At 34.5% G+C, this 20,613-nt stretch overlaps 1 protein-coding gene across 1 annotated transcript in view; it reads right to left on the minus strand.

Annotated features, from left to right (window-relative positions):
• Positions 1-2,170: 2,170 nt before the first annotated feature.
• Positions 2,171-20,613, minus strand: part of LOC123664504 (plectin-like) — an 82,291-nt gene continuing 63,848 nt past the window's right edge. The window contains exons 8-20 of the mRNA XM_045599042.1: positions 20,295-20,505; positions 19,686-19,838; positions 13,397-13,585; positions 13,153-13,292; positions 10,876-13,045; positions 9,767-10,033; positions 8,736-8,941; positions 7,829-7,892; positions 6,287-6,961; positions 5,440-5,600; positions 4,128-4,275; positions 3,409-3,519; positions 2,171-2,425 (exon numbers count right to left, since the gene is read on the minus strand). Coding sequence (XP_045454998.1) covers positions 2,396-2,425; positions 3,409-3,519; positions 4,128-4,275; positions 5,440-5,600; positions 6,287-6,961; positions 7,829-7,892; positions 8,736-8,941; positions 9,767-10,033; positions 10,876-13,045; positions 13,153-13,292; positions 13,397-13,585; positions 19,686-19,838; positions 20,295-20,505 — 4,525 coding nt within the window. The 3' untranslated portion in view covers positions 2,171-2,395. The remainder of the gene's footprint in view (positions 2,426-3,408; positions 3,520-4,127; positions 4,276-5,439; positions 5,601-6,286; positions 6,962-7,828; positions 7,893-8,735; positions 8,942-9,766; positions 10,034-10,875; positions 13,046-13,152; positions 13,293-13,396; positions 13,586-19,685; positions 19,839-20,294; positions 20,506-20,613) is intronic.

Genomic DNA, 20,613 nt, shown 5'->3' on the forward strand with positions numbered 1-20,613 from the left:
GTCAGCTAGTACTGATATAAAATAGGTATACACATGTAATACTTCTTTACGCTTCAGCCTGTAACATCCCACTGCTGGGCAAAGGCCTCTTTCCTCATGTAAGAGAAAGATCAGAGCTTAATTCACCACGCTGCTTCAATGCGGGTTGGCGGATATAATACTTCTTTAGACGTTGCTTAAAACAGGCAGCAGTAGGAGCACGTCTTATTGGAAGCGGAAGAGAATTTTAAAGGTGGGGACTAGCTTTATATCTGGACAGCTACGTATCTTTTATTATAAGTTGACTTAATTATATACCCATTTTTTTATATTTACTATTTTTTTTTTGTCACGACATTGATATTTTTTTATACCCCCTTTAATTCTTTCAATCGTCATTTCAATTAAACGTAGTTTGAAGGATCAGGTAATCAGAACAAAAACACACAAATATATTATATGAAGATATTATATTTTCAAAGAACATGTATTCTTATATTTTTCAGCATAGTTTCGGTCAATACAACGTGTGAAACAGCGACCCACGGCATAATATCATTATAATAATATGTAACAAGTAACTAATATTATATAATACCATAATTATTGTAATCGTACAATCTCTACACACTTTGAGTCGATACAAAAATTAAGCTGCAAAGTTCTGTCGTTTGATTTAACGGTGAAATAAAAATTTCAAATATTGAACACAAGTGTACTAAATTTAAAATGTTCGTCAACGGAACATTGCAGCTTGTCTATGCCCAACCTACCATAAATACATACTACTTTCAGCGTACATGTATCGAGTATAAAAAGCCAGTTTGCCAACTCCAAAAAAATCTTTTTTTTCTCATTCTCAGCAAACGTCGAAGTTAAATTGACAGCTTAACCGCTAAAGGACGATGGCCATTTTGGACCCGTAACTGATACACTTACGATTTCCCAAAATAATAGCAATAGAAAAAAAAAAACAATTTTATTTGTAAAAAAAGTTAACATTGTCGTCAAAAAAATGTAAAGAGAATAAAGGAGTTTCTTTGAAAGTGGCCATAGTCCTTAAAAATAGTAGTAAAACAGCGAAAATGGATATTTCTCGATGTTTTTTTATTATTATTGCAAATTGACGGAAACAAATCCAATTCATGACATCGGGAACGTGGCGTTAATTAAAGCTTTGCCTAAAACAGCAATAAAAATATAAAACGACAACATCAATAGGGCTTCAATTTGATTAGGCTAAATTATTTCTTAGGATTTAAACAATTCACAAATTGGATTTTTCCGCTGTGCCGACCTTGTATCACAAATGTAATACGGTTGTAAAGATATTTATAAAAAGCTCACGATACATTTATAAAATACGGTAGTTTTAAATTTTGATTAGCTGCCGAAACGGAGGTGAGGATGTCCTGCGAGTCACTTCGACGCGAGCATTCAACGAGGGCGGGCGTCTACTCGGTTCATGTAAGCGCTCGCATAATTTTTTATGAATTAATCAATTTCCTTAAAATGTAAGGCAGTGCTTATGTTGCCAATATTCAGGCGTCCTTTAACACCGATAGCATTTCCTATCTGAAGCTAATCGTAAATTAATGATATGCCGTCTGTTCGTTTCGGAGGCTCCATTATACTTTGTGCTTGATATGTAAACGTATTACAAAAATCTACTCAAACGTACTAATTATTTTATTTGCAATTCAATAGCTTTTTTCACTAAACGAAAACGTGTTCACTCTATACGAATAAGCTAAGCTCTGCGACTGAAAAGATCATGTTAACCTTAGGTACGCGGCTAAATGTTAAAGTTCAGAATTAGGTAACAATCAAGTATTTATATCGGAAGGAAATGAGCATAGGTTACACCATATTACCCAATAAAACAATAACTTATTTATACATTAAAGCAATCGATTAACAGTATTGGTAAATTATATAGCATTAAAACATTAATAAATTTGACTAGTATTAAGATAAAAATAGACACTGAGTGTGAATTTTCTTCTAGAAGTTTTTTTTTTAAATAATTATTGCTCTATAGGTATACACTTTTATTTAACAATTGGTTATCTACAGATAATAAAATAGGTATATGAATAAATTTGGTTCCATATCAATCGAAACTGTTTCAAAAATATACACTTACGTCGAATCGGAGACCTTGAAATATTTTAATTAAATTAAATAAAAATTAACGTAAAATTAAATTATTTATTTACATAAATAAATGTTACAGAACATCATTGGTCGTAGGGCACGATTTTTGAACGCGTTCAGAAATGGCAAGCGGGATTTTTTAATATTTTTTTGGCGGTAAGGCTGGAGTGATAAGCGATGATGGTAATGTAGCATGATGGTGAGGTGCGATGGATGCTAGGCCACAACATACGTTACGATTAGACTTAGCTTTGTGACGTCACAGTACTGTTGCTGGTATGTCCTCTTCCTGTAAACAATGTTACCTTTAAATGTGCATATTTATATTAAATTACAAATAAAAAATGGAAACGCTTTATTTAAATACTTCGTGTATGTTAGATGATCTATTTTCAAGAATCCCATAATTCAAAAAAATATTATATATGTGATTATGTAATTATGATTTTTTGAAATTAATTCAAATATAAATGAACAAATTCACAAAATTATAAAAAAAAAATAACGTCAGCATATATTACTTTAGTTGTTTAAATCGGAATTCTTTTTATAATTTTTTATTTCTATTTTGGATATAGATTTACATTTAGATAAAAATATTTATATTGTTGTTAAACAGTTAAACGGACAAAAAGGTGAGTAAAATAAATCGTAAGAAAAAATTAGTAAGTAACTAAATAATAAATTCACAAGCTTAACACGCGTTTACTCGAGCAAAACTCTTTTGCTCAAGAGAGCGTTCGTGGGCAAAATTCGTTTGCACAAGTTGCGTCCGTGAGCAAAACAAGAGTTGCAAATTAAATGTTTATGTCAATATAATGACTAAACTCTACAAAAACACAATCAAAATGATTTTAAAATCTTGAAATATTTTCAATACAATTCAAAATAAATCTTTCTTAGGGTCGGTTCACCGGTGGGTCACAGATAAAATTTATGGTAGGTATATTTTTTCTAGTTAACCATTAAACATTAACGGGGTTGTATATTTTTAAGTGTAGCTTGTTAATTGAGGAAAAGCCGACAGATTTATCAAGTAAGAGATACATTTTTATCAACCGGTGAAACAGGCCCTAAATGACACTGAATAAACTGACACTATTTGAGTGTTGTATGAATGAATGGAACGGTATTATTAAAACTTATTGAATGCTGAAGAAATGAGTGAAATGATATTTTTAAAATTGATTGAATATTGTTAGAATTAATGTAATGATTGTAACAATGGTCACCCCATTCTCAATACATTGTACACGATACCCAGACAATTACATTATCTTCGCAGGCGGCGATGAGGTCGTCAGCGAGCGTCAAGACCGGCGAACTAACTTCGTCTTGCTCGGGCTCGCTCGAGTCTCTTTCGAACTCCACTATACGTTCATTCTGGAATTATTTTATATCATTCTGTAGTGGCATATAATCGTTTTTTTTTGTAGCACTGATATGGAAGATTACAGGTATAGTCTATGGACCTGCCTGTCTCGTAGCGCCATGAGCGCCCTATATTATATTGACGACTTCAAATTAACTAATTAAAGTCCAATAAGAATCGGTTCAGCCGTTCCCGAGATTAGCCCGGACAAACAGAAAAACAGATAGACAAACGTTTTGAAAACATTTGTTTGTGTCTTAGTATCGTTTAAATAACTATATGCACTTGAAAAAACACAGTCATATTGAAATCACAGACGGACTATTCAATTTTGTTTATATGTATGTATGTAAGTATAGATTCATTGAATCAAATTTTGATTAATTCCAAATAAATCGGCACATAAAAATTGTGACATAGGCAGTTGAATAAAAAAAAATTAGTTTTTTCGATAAGCCTGAAATTGTAGTAACAAGCGTACCCTCTACTTCCATCCATATTTCGTCTACTATCTCTTTTTATTTACCGTACCTAGTGAGTAGAGCAATTTATCTGCCTCCATTCTCATTCTGTCTCAAAAGTACCCTTCCACACTATAATATTCATATGTTAATATTACCTCAATCTTAAGTCTATTGAGCAGTTTTTCTTTTTCGTCCTTAAGTACATCGCATGCTTTCGTTTCGTTTTCATCAAGAACACCTTTCACTTCAAGCTCGGCTATCTGAGAATCCTTCTCGCTGATTGCTCCCTCCAATAAATCTTGACTGTAGACAAATTTCATTAATTAATAGAGCCGGTATAGATGCAATGAACTAAAAACCTGTTTTGTTTCTAAACTGTTTCAATTTGACTGTTTTTGAAGTAAAACTTCTTCACGCACTCTTGACTTGGGGAGTAACCAGGTGAATGAGTAACGAGATAGTTACGAAAAGTGTGCTAGGGTGAGGCGACCGGTGCAAGAGAAAGAGAGGTGCGAGCACAAATTTTCTTTCTCTCTTTCTCTCATAGCTAGTTCCGTATATCTAAGACACAGTGTAGGCCTATTGTGTAGAAGTTTTACTTCAATTTGTACGATTTTATTTTTGTGTTACCCACGCATTAGGAAATTCTAAACATTTTTTAATATCCTATCAAAAATCGACCGTTCCAGCGGAGACCGAACCTGAATCTCTGACTGACCGTGTCGGTGCTCTAGCCAATTAAGCTATAGAACAATGTACGTGCTAAATCGAAATTTTTGATATGATGATTTTATATTCGGTCTAAGCGACCGTGTCTTTACTTCAGAGAGTTTAATTTCAGTCGTGTGGTCTAAAACTCACTCATTTTTTTTAGACGTATTTCGTTTAATTTTTTACCTCGGCCTGTCCCGGTTATCATAAATACCATATAGCGATTGTTACTCATAGTTGGGATTACATCCGCTAATCCGCAGTGTAGCAGCGTGGTGGATTAAGCTCTGATCCTTCTGATGCATGGAGATCTATGCCCAGCAGATGATTAGCTGATGATTAGGAGATGTTACAGGCTGAATCGATTAATTGATCGATAAAAACGTAAACATACATACAGTCATGTGGATCTAAATATTAGGAATAATTAAAAGCGATAAAAGTACATACTCATATGACCGAGTTAAAAAAAAGGTTTTAAAGAAGCTACAAAAATTTGAGGCTGTTGAGCACTTCTAGGTAACGTTTTTGTGGTATGGCACATATATGCTCAAAACCTTAAGCGGCTCGTCTGGGGAAGTACCTAACCTTACAGAATATCACAGCAAAATAACACTGCTCTTAACTAGCGCTATGTTCCTGTGTGAGTAAGGTAACCAGAGCTCCTGGGCAGCAATTGGGGGTGGAGTCGACAAGGCGACGCCTCTTGATTACGGTAACCACTTAAAATTATATATATCAATAAAAATAACTTACATCACGAGTGACAAATGCCGCAGTATGGCGTGTTTCTTCGCCCGACAGCGCGCGAAGCACTCCTCCAGACGCTTCAGCCTCCGCAGTACCATCGAACAAGTCTCGCATCTCATTATTGACGCGTTTTGCAGCGATAGTATGCGTTGCTCCATCTTCTTCATCTACAATGTTAAATCAGTTGATAACGCTTCACTCTGTAATATTCCACTGCTGGGCATAAGCCTCTTTCCCCATGTAGGAGAAGGATCAGAGTTTAATCAACAACGCTGTTCCAATGCGGATTGGCGGATATATTCCCTACTATGAGTAGCGATCGCTATCAGGTGTACATGATAACTCTCCGAGGCACGGTGGCGAGACCCACGAGGACAAATATTCAAACCGGAACGAAATATTTGTACAAATACAAATATCCATCCAGAGCGAGAATCGAACCCGCAAACCGTCCGTGCTTTAGGCGACCACTCGCACCACTACACCAGAGCGGTTGTTTAATAAATAATTTTTATTATTAATGAGGAACGCAAATTTAATGTTATTGGTATTAAGGTCTACTACTATAAGTAAGGAGATTTGTACTTGAATATATATCTTTTCTTATTCCAATAGCGGTTTGGAGAGTACGTACAGCTACAATTTCTGGTAGATATTATAAAAAATCTTATAATTGTTGTATTTTTTAAATGGTAAATTGTCTGTAAATTTGTATTGTAGCAGAGTTTCCTAGATAACACAAAAAGGCTGGATTGTGATATTTATAGACTATTCCAATTAAACTTATTGATATTTAAAATGTAAGGTACTTTTCAATGGCTTGTAGTGACAATTACAGAATAAGAAAAATTACCTTCTGCAACGTTTCAATTCTCTTCTGTTCCTCTTCATAAAATACTTTTTCCCTTTCTGCCGCTATCATGAAAGATTCTTTTAGAGCGTCTTCTAGTTCCAATATTCTTCTATCGCTATGCTTAGTGCACGTTGCACCTGGTTTTTTATTTACAATTTTTTCTAGCTCACTTATTCGCTCATCCTTACTTCTGACTACTGCTAATAATTGCTCGAATTCTGTTATATTATTATTTTCCCTTAAGGCATCTTCTAAAATCGATATACACCTTTGCTGTTCAATAATTTTCGCATTTTTAATTTCAATCTCTTTTGTTAGGTTTGCTATTTTTCTCGTAAGTTTATTTATATTTGTGTGTATGTTTTCATCACGGTTGATATTAATCAAGTCGTTGTGACTTCTGCTCAGTTTACACATGTCTAGCCTATCCACTACCTTACCGCTTTTTTGTAGTTCGAAAAAACTCTTGCTTTTCTTTATGCTATTAAGCTCTTGGCTGTCTGATATTTTAAGTATTTCGGAAAGTATAAGCGAAGATTCGTTAAGTTCTATTTCTAAATCTATAACTCTCATCCTACTCTCTTCGAGCTTAGTTTTTAGCTTGTCTCTCTCTTTCAATGTGTTTGTTAAGTCACCGATAGCTGCGACCTCGCTTTGTCTCGCTTGCGATAGTTCCTACATAAGGGTGAAAATATGATAAAATAATAAAAAATAAAAATAAAAAGAAAGTATGAAAAAACGAAGTGTATTTACTTTAACAAAACTTTAAACAATATAAACACAAAAATAGCTCGAGAAAGGTCAACATAGATTTCGTTTTATTCGTAATCAATTGATATTTCGCATAACAAGATTGAAAGCTGGTAACATCGTCTAGTGGACAAATTACTGTTCTACCTAGAGGTACATGAATACTTAACAGTTTTACAATTGTTATAATAATTATTATTATTTGTTTATTAATACTTAAAAAATAATTCCCGCTGAACACGATTATTCACTTTTTCATTAAACATCACTTAAAAATTATCGCTAAACTAATAATCATTACCTTATTTGTGTGCTGGTTACAATTAACTGAATTCGAAACCTGTATATGTGGTCTATTGATCGGATTATCAACAAGAGATGATACGTTATTATTATCTGAACACTTCATTATAATATTCAATACAAATTTTTTAATAACATTACTTAATACGAATTGCAATTGTAAAGCTTAGTGATATAATTTTATTAACAAAAGACGTGGAGTCTGGAGTTGTCGCTCACGGAATTGTTAACAGCGCGTCAGTTAAAGTAAAACTTTCAACGAAAAGAGAAAATAAACAAACGACAGTCTTGGTGAGAAGAACTAACTTAGAATAAGCTTTTGAGGAAGCCTGCGGGCCCGGCCTGGAATGCAGCATGAAAGAAATATTAGTATGTTAATGTATGTTAAGAGTATTGACAAATAATTAATTGATATTAGATTAGTTAGTCATGATTAAATCATTTCAATATTATTAAATAATATTTAGTAAAGTTATGAAAACCAATTACCTCTTCTCTTTGTGCTTGTGCTTGTTGCTGACTTTTTAGTTTGGCTTGAAGGTTTCTCACAGATCTGAAATTATTGGTCATTTGTTTTATTATCTTATAAATAGGAAACAGTCTATATTTTTGTTTTAAATTAATTGTAAGAATATTTAGAGAGGAACTTTATTTTCTGCTTAGTAACGCAGTTTGATATTAGCGTCAATATATATATTTTTTTATATCTATAACATGTACGCATTGTCGTCTGTTCCTACGATAAGCCACATAATGCTTATGTTATAGGTAACAGCCGGCTGATATAGTGACATATTTTTTCTAGATAAATACATTTAAATAACACTTATATATAAATAAACACATATATCACGCCCAGACTCGAGGCGGGAATCGAACTAACAACCCCGAGAGTATAAAGCAGAGTCACTACAAACCGCCAACAGGCTAGTCTAAATTATAGTCCGGTCAAGTTAGCCATTTAAGGTAATAATAATTCGCATAGAACTGTTAATCGGCACGAGTGTAGCGAATACTATTATGAAATGTGAAATCTCCATCGTCAACAAACTTGTAAAAAAAGATTTCAAGGTTTGCAAAATTTTATCATAAAAATAGGTTACACGTAAAGTGTAGTTGTAGATCATGCAAATATCTTTAAAAATTCTATCAAAATATTAAAGATATAACGATTGAAAAAGTTGAAAAAAGTTGAGCACTTCATAATATCCACACGTTTCCACACCACCCGTGTGGTGTAGTTTGCGCCTAAACCGCTCTGCTTTCTTCTTGTTCATTTTTTTTATACCAAGCTTGAATTAGAATATCAAGCTTATCAATAAAACAAATGAATGTTGATGTTCCTGACCTAACTGGCAAATTAGACTAACTAAAGAGAGTAAAATGTTAGTCTCACTGCTGCAAGTCCATGATCTGCTTCTCCTTCTGCGCCTGCTCCTCCTGCGACATCTGCACCAGCTGCAGCAGGCGCTCGGTCTCGGCGGCGAGACGGCGCGCTTCCTCCTCGCTCGTCTTCAGCTGCTGCTTCAGCGCGTCCGCCTCCTTCTGCGTCTCGCCGAGCTTGCGGTTCATATCCGTCACTGCTGCCGCACTGCCTCCAGCCTGGATATTATAATTACATTTTTTTCTATTATGAAACGAAAAAAAAAATCAAGAGTTTAAATTAACATGGTTAGTTTTATTACTAAAATTATTTAAAAACGGAATATTTACCATTTTTTTTTTCATTTTGCGATGCTAGAAATTTCGACGTTTTCGACGTTTTTTTAGTAAAATTTAAATAGGAAATTCAAATTTAAATAGGACCACACGACAAGCACCAGTTTTGGAATAAAAAAGGTATAGTCAAAATCGGTACATCCGGTAAAAAAGTTATAAGGTAACACACGTTAAGAATAAAATATAATTAAGTTAAAATATAATCTTTTTTAAAAGTTACTTAGTAAGTAAATAAAAAATCGTGCTCAACGGTCCCTACTAACATTTTTTCTGTGTGGTGGGTCAAGAAACATAAAATAAATAAGTGCAAATATCTGTATGTCCAATATAAATGTTGGATATGAGCGGGGATTGAGCCCATAATCACCGGCGCGATAGACGGAGCTGTGTCTGTTGCACCAACGCGTCGTCAAAATTTTTGTTTTACTTGTATTGTACATTGGTTTCAGCTAAGGCTTTACACTATTTAGGAATGACTGATTTATTCAGCCGTCTATATTGAGATTATTATTTGCAAGCACCTTTGAGTGAGCCTAAAAAAGTAACTGATGTGATATCCACCCATCCTTATAAAATTTTGAGTAAGTATGCGTATATATACGTTTTATAATGTATTTATTTGATAGTTAGTGTAAATTATAGAAATAAGGTTAATTGGCTGTATCAGTTATTTTCTATGTAAAATAAATTTTTTTCAATATATCTTACCTTCCTCAAAGATGCTTCCATTTGGTCCATTTGTTCTTTTCGTTTCTTTAACTGTCGATCTAATTCCATCAGCGACTTCTCCTTCTCCTCCACGTCTTTTCGTTTATTTTCAACCATTCTTCTGTTCTCTTCAAATTGTCTCCTCGCGTCTTCTAACTTCTTAAATTCTTCTTGTAGTTGTCTTCTAGCTTGAGCGGTATCTTCCCCAGCTTTGGCGTTCTGACTGCCAGCCGCCTGGAGTTTCTTGTTCGCTTCTCGGAGATCGAGCTGTTGTTGATAAAATTGTATTAAGAAATGACCCTTACTGATTTGTCAAACAAGAAGGTATATAAAGAAGTAAACAGCAGCATCAAGTAACATTTAAGCCAGATTTTGCAACAATTTCAGTTTAAAGTATTGTTTGGAAGCTTGATATAATAGAAGCAAAATTTGTACATAAACTTGGCAAAGTATAATCGCAGCAACAAATTCAACCACAACATAAATTTTATTGAACAATTTTTAATATACACGATCATGGAATTGCAAGTACAAAGTTGAATAGCAGATACGGCTGAAAAAGACAAGAAAATATAACAATCACGTAATCATTTAAAGCTTTAATGTATGTATATTTGCACCAAATATTTTACACAACAACACAGAGTGAGGGTTGTGTGTGGACGAGTGCTCGTGTGATTTCAATGTCAGGTGCATCTTAACGATTATGATTTTGTACATTCTCATGAAATTTTCGTCCAAAAACGTTGCGATGATGGAACTAATAAAATAAATACGAATAATTATAATGAGGGGTTGGAGGATGCCCTGCGGGCTGTGGGAGGCATGCTACTATACAACAATTATATACATGACAACCGGCGAAGATGATTCCAAATAAAAATTAAACGTATGAACATCGAAATCAAAACATCTACTCCATAACACCGGTGCAATGATTTAAGCAGACAACGCACGCGAATCGATTACAGTTCAATCGAGTCTGAGATACTTAATGATAATTCTTTCACAGTTCAGTGACAAAGCTATAAAATAGTAGTTTCAAACTCGATTTAACCACGCATTGCCGTCCCGACAACCGCTCGTGCTCGGGCTATCCTCCAACTGACCTGGCTCTTCTCCAATTCTTGAACGAGCATCTCGAGCTGCGACTGGCAACGCTCCCTCTCCACTGCGAGGGACCGCGCCTCCGCTTGAGCCGCTTCAAGCTGCTTCTGAACTTCACGCACGTCGGACGGTCCTCGCGCTTGAAGCTGCTGCAATTGCTGCTGTTGCGCCTGGAATTGTTTCTCCAAAGATTGTAAACGCTGTTGACATTCTGACAATGCTTTTTCCGCTGCAATAGCTTTCGTTTTCTCCGATTCAACGATAGCCTTCCATTTCTCGATTTCGCCAGCTCTTTGTGCGTCTTTTTCTGCTCTTTCTGCTCTTTGCCTGAAAGCGTCTTTCTCTTTGGATACGGTTTGCACTTGTTGTTGAAGCTTAGCAATTTCTCTATCTCTACTCTCAATAACCGATTTTGCACCCCGTTCGGAGTCTTGAGCTATTTTTCTTTGCTCTTCCTTTAATCTACGCACTTCTTCACGCTGCTTCTGAAGTTCTGTTTCCGAAGCATTTAATTCTCGCTGGAAATTTACTAGCATGTCCTGAGATTTTTCTAATTGTGCTACTAACTGATCACGTTCAATTGTCAGTTGCTTTGTATCAGCCTCAAGTTTAACTATTTGTTTTTCTATTGCGTCAGCCTGTTTATCCCTTTGCTCTAAAATAGAAGCCATCTTCTCTCTATCTCGCACAGATTGGGCTAATTCTTGCTGCAATTTCACTAGAGTTTCTTGCGTTCTGTGGTCTAGAGTTCGCTGTTGTTGTTCGATATTACGTCTTGTATTTTGTATTTCAGCTCTAAGAGCGTCTCTTTCTTGTTCTATCTGACGCATTTCAAGGATTGTTCGTTCCAGACGCTCATGCATTCTACCTAATTCGTTAGTCATTCTATCATACTCTACGCGTGTTGTTTCATTTGTCTCTTGATATTTAGCTAAATGCATCTGAGATTTTTCAAGCTCTTTAGCTAAGCGACCCGCCTCCATTTCCGTAGCATCTCTAGCTTGAATTGCTTTTTCTAATTTATCACGAAGTCGTTCGATTTCTAATCTATCTTCCGTCCTTGCTTTGTCGCCAGCAACTGCTTGAAGTTTCATCCTCTCAATCTGTTGCAATTCACCTTTGAGTCTTTCATTATCTTTATCTAACTGTTCAGACCGCAATTTTAATTTTTCACACCGATCCCTAAACTTTTCACACTCAATATGAGCGCGCTCAAGATCTGTACGCTGTTTTTCTACTGCCGCAGTTAGTTTTGCTACTTCACTCTTAGAAAGTTCTAGCTGTATATTTAACTCATGGAATTTCGTTTCTGCTTGTTCTTTCTCACTTTGCAGTCGTTGAATTTCAGTCTGAGACGCATCGTATCGTTCACGCGTTTTATCAAGCTCAGTCTGAAGTCTATTTATTTCTGAACTCCATTTATCCTGTTCGAATTGGTATTTACCTCGAAGACCTTCGACGCGATCGAGCTCCGAGCGAAGACGGGTTACTTCTTCTTCGGCCTTCCTCGCTCGCTCCAACTCTAGATTTGTCTTCTCTAGTCGTGTGCGCAGTCTTTCCACCTCCAGTTTAGTTCGCTCGTGTTCTTCTTTAGTATCATGATATTTTCCATAACGTGCTGCATATCTCTCAGCTTCCTCCCTTGCTCCACTGGCATCAGCTTTAACTTTATCCAATTCTGCCTGAACTCTTCTCAACTCTGCAGATACTTTGTCGTGTTTGTCATACATTTTTTCTAGTTCAATTTGCACCCTTGCCATTTCTTCTTGAGTTTTTTCATTTGATGCTTGTGCTTTACCACACTGAGTCATTGCCCGATCATATTCAAATTGCAAGCGTTCACCATCAGCAATAAGCTTATCCTTCTCAGCTTGTAACCTTCGCAGTTCGATTTGGCCCTTTTCGTATCGTTCTCGTACCATTTCAATATCAACACAAAGTCTATCCATATCTTCTTTAGCTTTTTCTTCCTGTTCCTTAGTTCTACCAAGTTGTAACGAAGCTCTGTCGTACATTTCCTGTAATCTAGCTAACTCGTCCTGCATCTTCCTAGCATCCTCCCTAGATTTTGTAGCTAAATGAACATTTTTCTCCAACTCTAATTCAAGGCGATCCTTATCAGCTTCAAGAATGTCTATCTTATTCTGAAGACGGTAAATCTCGTTCTGTGATCTGAAACAAAAAAAAAATGGTAAAATAATATCATTACTAAACTTGTTTTTACAGCTAGACGAGTACACATCGTCACCAACACAAGACGACATTTAGAAAAATTGTACCTATCATACTTTTCAAGCATTTTTTCGTATTCTTTGTGCGCTATTTCTTTCTCTTCAATGGTCTTTTGCGTTGAGTATAGAGCTTTATCGAGTTTTTCTTTTAGGATTTCTAATTCAGTTAGGGCGTCGTCTCTTTCCATCTGAAAGAAAATATTATAATTTATTGGATAAATTGCGATACGGCTTTAATATTATCCAACTATTAACAAAATTTTATTTTTACAACAATTGATGAAATATGTACCGTTAATTTCTGATGTTGCTGATGTGCTTTTTCCCATCTTTCTCTGAGAACATCCAACTCAGTTGCAGCACTATCTCTGTCTCGAGCTGCTCTGTTGGCTGCTGCGGCTGCCGCTTCGGCGCGTTCACGACAACTTGCGGCTTCAGCTAATGCCGCATCTCTTTCTTTCTGTACACGACTCACAAGAGCCTGAAACAGAAGAATTTAAAAAAAATTAGACTTAATTTTCTTTATACAACTAGGGCTCACGTGACGGTAATCGATTACCGCAGCTTATGACCCTACTCCCAATCCAGAAACTCTGGTTACCTTATTCACCACAGAAACACAACACTACTTGAGAACAGTGTTATTTAATTGTGATTTTTTGTAAGATCGAGGTACCCAATTGGGCTGGCATTTTGAAGATAATATTTTCTGCTACTGTACCTACAGTGCCTCAGTAAAATTTAAGTTTACACGCAGATACTTTCATTATTTGCAAAATCATTTCGAAGTCTCTCATTTAATTAAACTTAATAAGGTTCGATATACATAGAAATAATAGGAATATGAAATTGTATAATCGTAATGATAAACTCAATTGAGTTTGTAAAAGTCGATACATAAATAATCCGGGAAATCTCGTTCCGGAGTTGTAGCTATCTTGATCTTACGTCACAAAGTTCATCGGCCTTTAATCTCATTGTCAAAGGAAATACGATCATCGGCAGCGATCGGTAGGGTGTTCACGACATATAAGTTAAATGGATTAGTATTAATATTACTTTGATACATATAAGAATTTTTGTAAATTGAAAATACAAAGATACACGAATTCGATATGTTATAGAATTGCAGTTATTGTTTTTTTTTTGTTATTAGTTATAATATATAACGATGATACAGTAAGTAACTATCGTAACGTAAAACTTTCCTAAACAATAAAATTAAATTTAAAATTATGAGACATTTGAAATTATAGGATGTTAAGAATAACTACGTACTAACAAAGAAAATATGTAATAACAATAATTTTAAATGTTTGAAGGAATTATGTCATCTTTTAAAAATCAAGATAATGATAGAATTAATTGGGATGATCAATCTACAAGAACAGCTTTTTTGTAGAAAAATGTTTACCCCAAAAGGCCCCTGTCTATATCTTTTTTGTAGTTAAGCAAGTCCTATTGTCATCTGTAATAGGCACGAATGTGTACGTGTTATTTTATTTGTTCTTTTTGTTACGCATTAATTGCTTGTAGCGGAAATAGTATTAACAATTAATTACGGGACAAAAGTGTTCATTTTTGTTGATGTTGATTAAAATGCAATGACAATTGAACGAAACTAATAAAACTAGGTAGTTAAAGTATAAATTTTATATCTATTTTTTATATTCAAAAACTAACTTGATAAAGTTCATTTTGAATCTCTAAGAAACGATAATAACAATTTTTTGAAGGAATACTATGATAGATATATTACTTTGAAAATCCCAAATGTTTCTGGACTCATCTAAAAATATTAAACAGTCAATAAATACATATCCCGCAAAAATGAAGCTTTGTGATAAAATTGCCACTAGTGGTTCTAGCTTGTGCAATCTCTTTGCGGATTTCTTCGCATCGGTCTACGACTCGAGTGAATATTCACAAAATTACTCACATGTCTCGAATGTTATCTCAGACGGCCTTTGCAATATTAATATAACCATCGAGGATATAATCAGAAAGTTGAAAGGACTTGATGTAAGGAAAGGATCAGGTCCGGCAATTTGCCTTCTTTATTCATTAAGGAATGCGCTGTTCTATTATCATTACCACTTCATTTAATATATAACAAATCTTTATGCACTGGTGTTTATCCTGAGGTACGGAAGTTAGCAAGAATAGTTCCTGTTTATAAGAATGGCGATCGTGAATCTATAACCAACTACAGGCCAATATCAATACTCTCGACACTATCGAAAGTCTTCGCTACACCCAATTTTGTCACGCCACGTTCATCATGCTCTCTCAGAATCTCAACACGAATTTATTGACTGTAGATCTACCATAGCAAATTTAGCTAATTTTATGAACTTCGTTACAACATCTATAGATGCGTGTAGACAAGTCGATGCAGTTTACACAGATTTCTCAAAAGCATTTGACAGGGTAAACCACAAACTGCTGGTGGCAAAATTCTTAACTTTTTTTAACACAAATCCCTGTTTTATCAAGCTGTGTCTGGTGTTCCTCAAGGATCAATTTTATGACTATTACTATTTAATATTTTCATTAACGACATTACCAATTGCATCAAGAATTCCAAATGTTTAATTTATGCTGACGATTTAAAGCTTGCTAAAGAAATTACCAATAAGCATGACGTTAAATCTTAACAAGAAGATATCAATAGAGTTTTCGAATAGTGTAAGTTAAATGGAATGGAGCTGAACCCTTCCAAATGTTCATATATTTCCTTCACACGTAAACGATTTTTTGTTAAGGGAAAATATGTTATTGGTACGCACCAATTACAGAAATTGGAGTACGTTCGCGATTTAGGTATCACTATTGATGCTAAGTTACGTTATAATGTACACATTGACAGCATATGCAAGTCGGCACGCAAGATGTTGGGGTTTGTTTTTAGAAATTCGAAACTATATGAAACTTAAAACCAAAAAAAAAATATTTACTACATTAGTAAGCTAGAATATGGAACACCCATTTGGAACCCTAACTACCAGACCCATAAAGAGAGATTGGAAAGTATACAGATACGGCTTACGCAATTTTATTCTATTGGACAGGACAAAAGAATGCCCTACTACTCGCGGCTAAATAAGTTTCGGTTAAACTCATTCTCGAACCGGCGCAAGCTTCTTGATATGGTTTTCTTAGACAAACTAGTGAATGGAACTGTGGATAGTTCAGAACTCCTAAGCAAAATTTCAATTAACGTTCCCTCTCGCGTACCACGATATCCCATTTCACTATTTGCTTATAAAACCCAGACAACAACCTCTAACTGAGGTAGAGCACAGCAGGAATTCCTGCTCAAAATATGGATAAGCCCAACTGGGGTAGTACCTCGACCTTACAGAAGATCACAGCAAAATAATACTGTTTTCAAGCAGTATTGTGTTCCTGTTGGTGAGTAAGGTGACCAGAGCTCCTGGGGGGATTGGGGATTGGGTCGGCAACGCGCTTGCGATGCTTCTGGTGTTGCAGGTGTCTTTAAGCTACGGTAATCGCTTACCATCAGGTGAGCCGTACGCTTGTTTGCCGACCTAGTGACATAAAAAAAAGAACAAACCTCGATTATTATTCCCTCATCCCTAGACTGAGGTAGGCTCTACAGAGAATTTACAGTTAAAAACGAGTCATTAGACATCTTTGCAGATGAATAACCTAGCTGTATTTAAGAATAAACTATTAAATGTTAAAAATCAAATGATTCCTCAAATCAAAAGCTATGTACCACTAATATTAATTTATATTAATTTATAATAGTAATAGCTATGTATTTAGTTCTTTATTTTGTCTGTATTTTTTTTTTGTTTAAATCTTGTATGTTCCAAATCTTTTGAATAGGCAGACGACTTAATTGTCTACCTTTAAGAGGAATTATATGTATATATTTAATACCTTGGCATACAACTGATTGTAATTTTTTTTAAACATGTAATTCCGTTGGTGGTTTCTTACTAAATAAATAAATAAATCTATTTTGTCTTAAACATAAAAATAAAATAAATGATAAATAACAGTGTAAATGTGAAATTAACATTTAATTTAATTTTATTGTAATTCAAAATCAATCAAAATCTAAATACAATGCAATGCATTACTATTCAGCAAATGACGATCTTATAGAAAGTTAACATCTATCTTCAAACAATCTTATGTATACACGATTTAATCATTCGCTAAATATTTTATTTTATATCTAGATTTGCTTAACGATAACTTTGGTTGCCTTTAAATTCGGAACTGCAAAGTCAATATTGATTCTAGTACAATACTAAAGGGTATAACTTGGTATAACTTCCATTTTAAGTCACGATCGAACATAATTCGTGTAATCTGATCCGGGTGTATTGGTAAAGTATGATAGAAGTTTTTCGACGACATAAATGTATCGTGCTTATTGTGGTTTGATGTTTTTTTTTTCTTTTAATGTTGCTGTATAATTTTAAAAGAATATCGTGAAATGGTGATTTGTAGTTTTTAAGTTTCTTAGTAAAAGGTTTAGCTGTTTTAAACATTTATATAATTAAAGACAGCTATGAATAACTCCCGCAGTGGGATAGCGCTGTGGGTAAAGTTCCGAACCTTTTTTTATATGGTGAAAGAGGCCTATGCCCAGCCGTGGGATGTTGTAGGCTGAGGCGATATCTATTAGTTTCAGTTATTAGAAAATAGATATAATCCGTCTATTACGGAATCGATTTCATAAATAGGATGAGAGCAAAGATCAAAAATATGATAAAGAAAAAACAAAACATAATTTTATTAAGTAGGATTCAAAAGCACATTTGAAACATCACTTTACAAATTAAAATCGTTTGTTTTACTTAATTAATTATATTTAGTCGTAAAAGTAAAGCTACCACCGAGTACAAAACATTCATTGAAACATATCGCTGGTAAAACGTCTACTCCGTAACACTAATGACTCGTTTTAAGTTTAAGAATAAAATCAATACGATATAAGGAATAATATAAAAAGAATAGTAAATTAAAAACGCCACGCAACTAATAAATAGTTTCCTGAAAAAGTTTTCATGACAAACACAAAATAACATCTACACAGTATTTAAATGGTGACGCCAGTCCGTCTAGACATCTCAGACTTCTGGGTTAATGTGTTCGGATGATGACGTCACGTGTACATTGTAATGATTTATGGGGATTACTGCTGCCAAGTTTCACAAGGATCTCTTTATTGTCCTTGAACATTTATTACATAATACGTTCGCTATATTGCTCGTTACCTAATACGCGCATTTTCGTCTGTGTAATATAGTATTTTTTGGTACATAATTTACTACTATCTTAAGAGATGTTGTTCCTAAACACCCAAACCCTTTTAATAAACCTATGTACCTATATCTTACGAAAAGCTTAAAAATCAGTACTCATATCACCAAGATAATTATGGTAATAAAATTGTCAATTCCTATTTCTTTATACCTATTATTATTATTTTATTAAGATAAAAAAAATGCTCTCGATTTTAACCCCGAGGCCAGTCTATTATTATATATCTGGTCCACTTATGTTTTTTATGCATATCTATTGAAGACATTTTTAAAATTTAATTCTGATGTATTAAGCCGCTGTAATAGATACTGAATCTGAAATTTATTTTAATTTATCTGTCTTTATCTCGGTCGCGCATTACGCCAAACTAATAGCATGAATTTGGACGAAACTTCATAGTGAGAAGAAGTGGTAATTTTATCCTGTAATTAATTCCCGTGGAAGAGGGAACGAAGTTCACATAAAACGCGAATGAAGTCGCGGGTATAGCTTGTAAAGGAATAAATTTGTAACGAACAGCCATAGTGACTACATTTATGTACGGATATGGATGCGGGTCATTAATTTTCGAATATGTCGTACATTGAATATTTTATTTAATCACATTATGGCCAGAATTAACAAATTATAATGGACACCCAGCCACGAAATGACACAATTAATCCACGATAGTGAATAACATGGCTTAAATACATTTGCGATAAGTAGGACTAATATTTTTAGTTAGTTATTTTATTCAACCAACTAAAGTACTAATTAATACACAAAATACACGTCAGACTGGCACGAAATTACAGATAATGCTCGAGTAGATTCATACTATGTTGACTGGTGTTATATGACCCTTATATAAAAAAAACATTTCAAAGGTATTTAAAAGATAAATCGGGATGTTAAGTATTAATGTATAGGTTTATACCTCATCATCTTCATCACTTCAGCCAATCGCAGTCCACTGTTGGACATAGGCCTCCACTAGTTTGTACCAAAAATGGCGTGAACTCATGTGTGGAGTCCGTTCAATGTGCCGTAAATTATACTTAAGTGATAAGCGCCTCACACATCTCATACTCAACGGCCCCCAATAGGATTTTACTCCTGTGTCAGGGGTCCGGAAACATACAAAATCAAATGCGCAAACGGTTAGATCACTCACACCTGTATGGCCCCAAAAAATGTTTGCCATGTGCGGGGATCGAACCCGCAACGGTCGGCACGACAACCATAAGCCTTTGCGCTACAGCGTTATCCAATAATAATAATAATAGACTTACTTGTGCCTTGTCATGCTTGTCTCTAAATCTATCAGCATCTAATTGGGCAGTATCTCTTTCCTTCTGCAGTCTGGCAGCTTGACCGAGGGCTTTGTCAAGTTGAGACTGAAGCGATTCAAAGTCGTATGCTGATTTCTCACGATCCACTTGCAACTGTAGAAGAAAAAATTGTTGCAATATACCTACGCAATATACTAAAAGACTTTAACTAATGTAAAGTCTTGAAAAATAGGTTTAATTTTTGTGTTTATTATTTCAAATTGTTGGAAACAATATTGAAATAATTTCTGATGTATCTGCTTTACATGAAATTTTGTAAACTAAATTACTCTTGAAGATTCTTTTTATTAAAAAGATAACCTATTGTCCCACACTGAAACATTTACATGCCAAAATATATAATATTTCAAGCCGTTAAATTAATTATATAACATTAGTTTTTGTTGGCTAAGTATGATAAATTTCAAAGCGATTATTATTTGACTTTGCTAAATTCTATTCCGGAAGTGGATACGTAAAATTTATAGGAAGTGTTTGTATTAAGCCCTTAAATTAATACACAACATTACTATAACTGTAGTATTATCAATTTTTTAAATTTAATTGTACCTTTCTCACTTCAACAGCGGACTTGTCTAATTTCTCTTGAAGCTTGTCAATCTCCGAATGTGCAGAATCAAGCGATGCTTGTAGTTTGTCTTGCTGTAATTGCGCCTTGCCAAGAGTAGCTTGTGTCCTTTCTAGCTCTTCTCTTGCTTTGTCTAGTTCTGCTGTTGCCTTGTCTCGCTCGGAGTGAAGGCGACTGATGGAGGATTGAAGACTGGTGGACAATATTAGATTAATGACTTTATTTCTATAATTAAGATATATATTTTTATGACTAAGGTGAACATCGTAGTCTTTGGACAACTGTTATATGCTTAACTTT

This window comes from Melitaea cinxia, chromosome 22 (genome assembly GCF_905220565.1).
Source record: "Melitaea cinxia chromosome 22, ilMelCinx1.1, whole genome shotgun sequence".
Lineage (NCBI taxonomy): Eukaryota > Metazoa > Arthropoda > Insecta > Lepidoptera > Nymphalidae > Melitaea > Melitaea cinxia.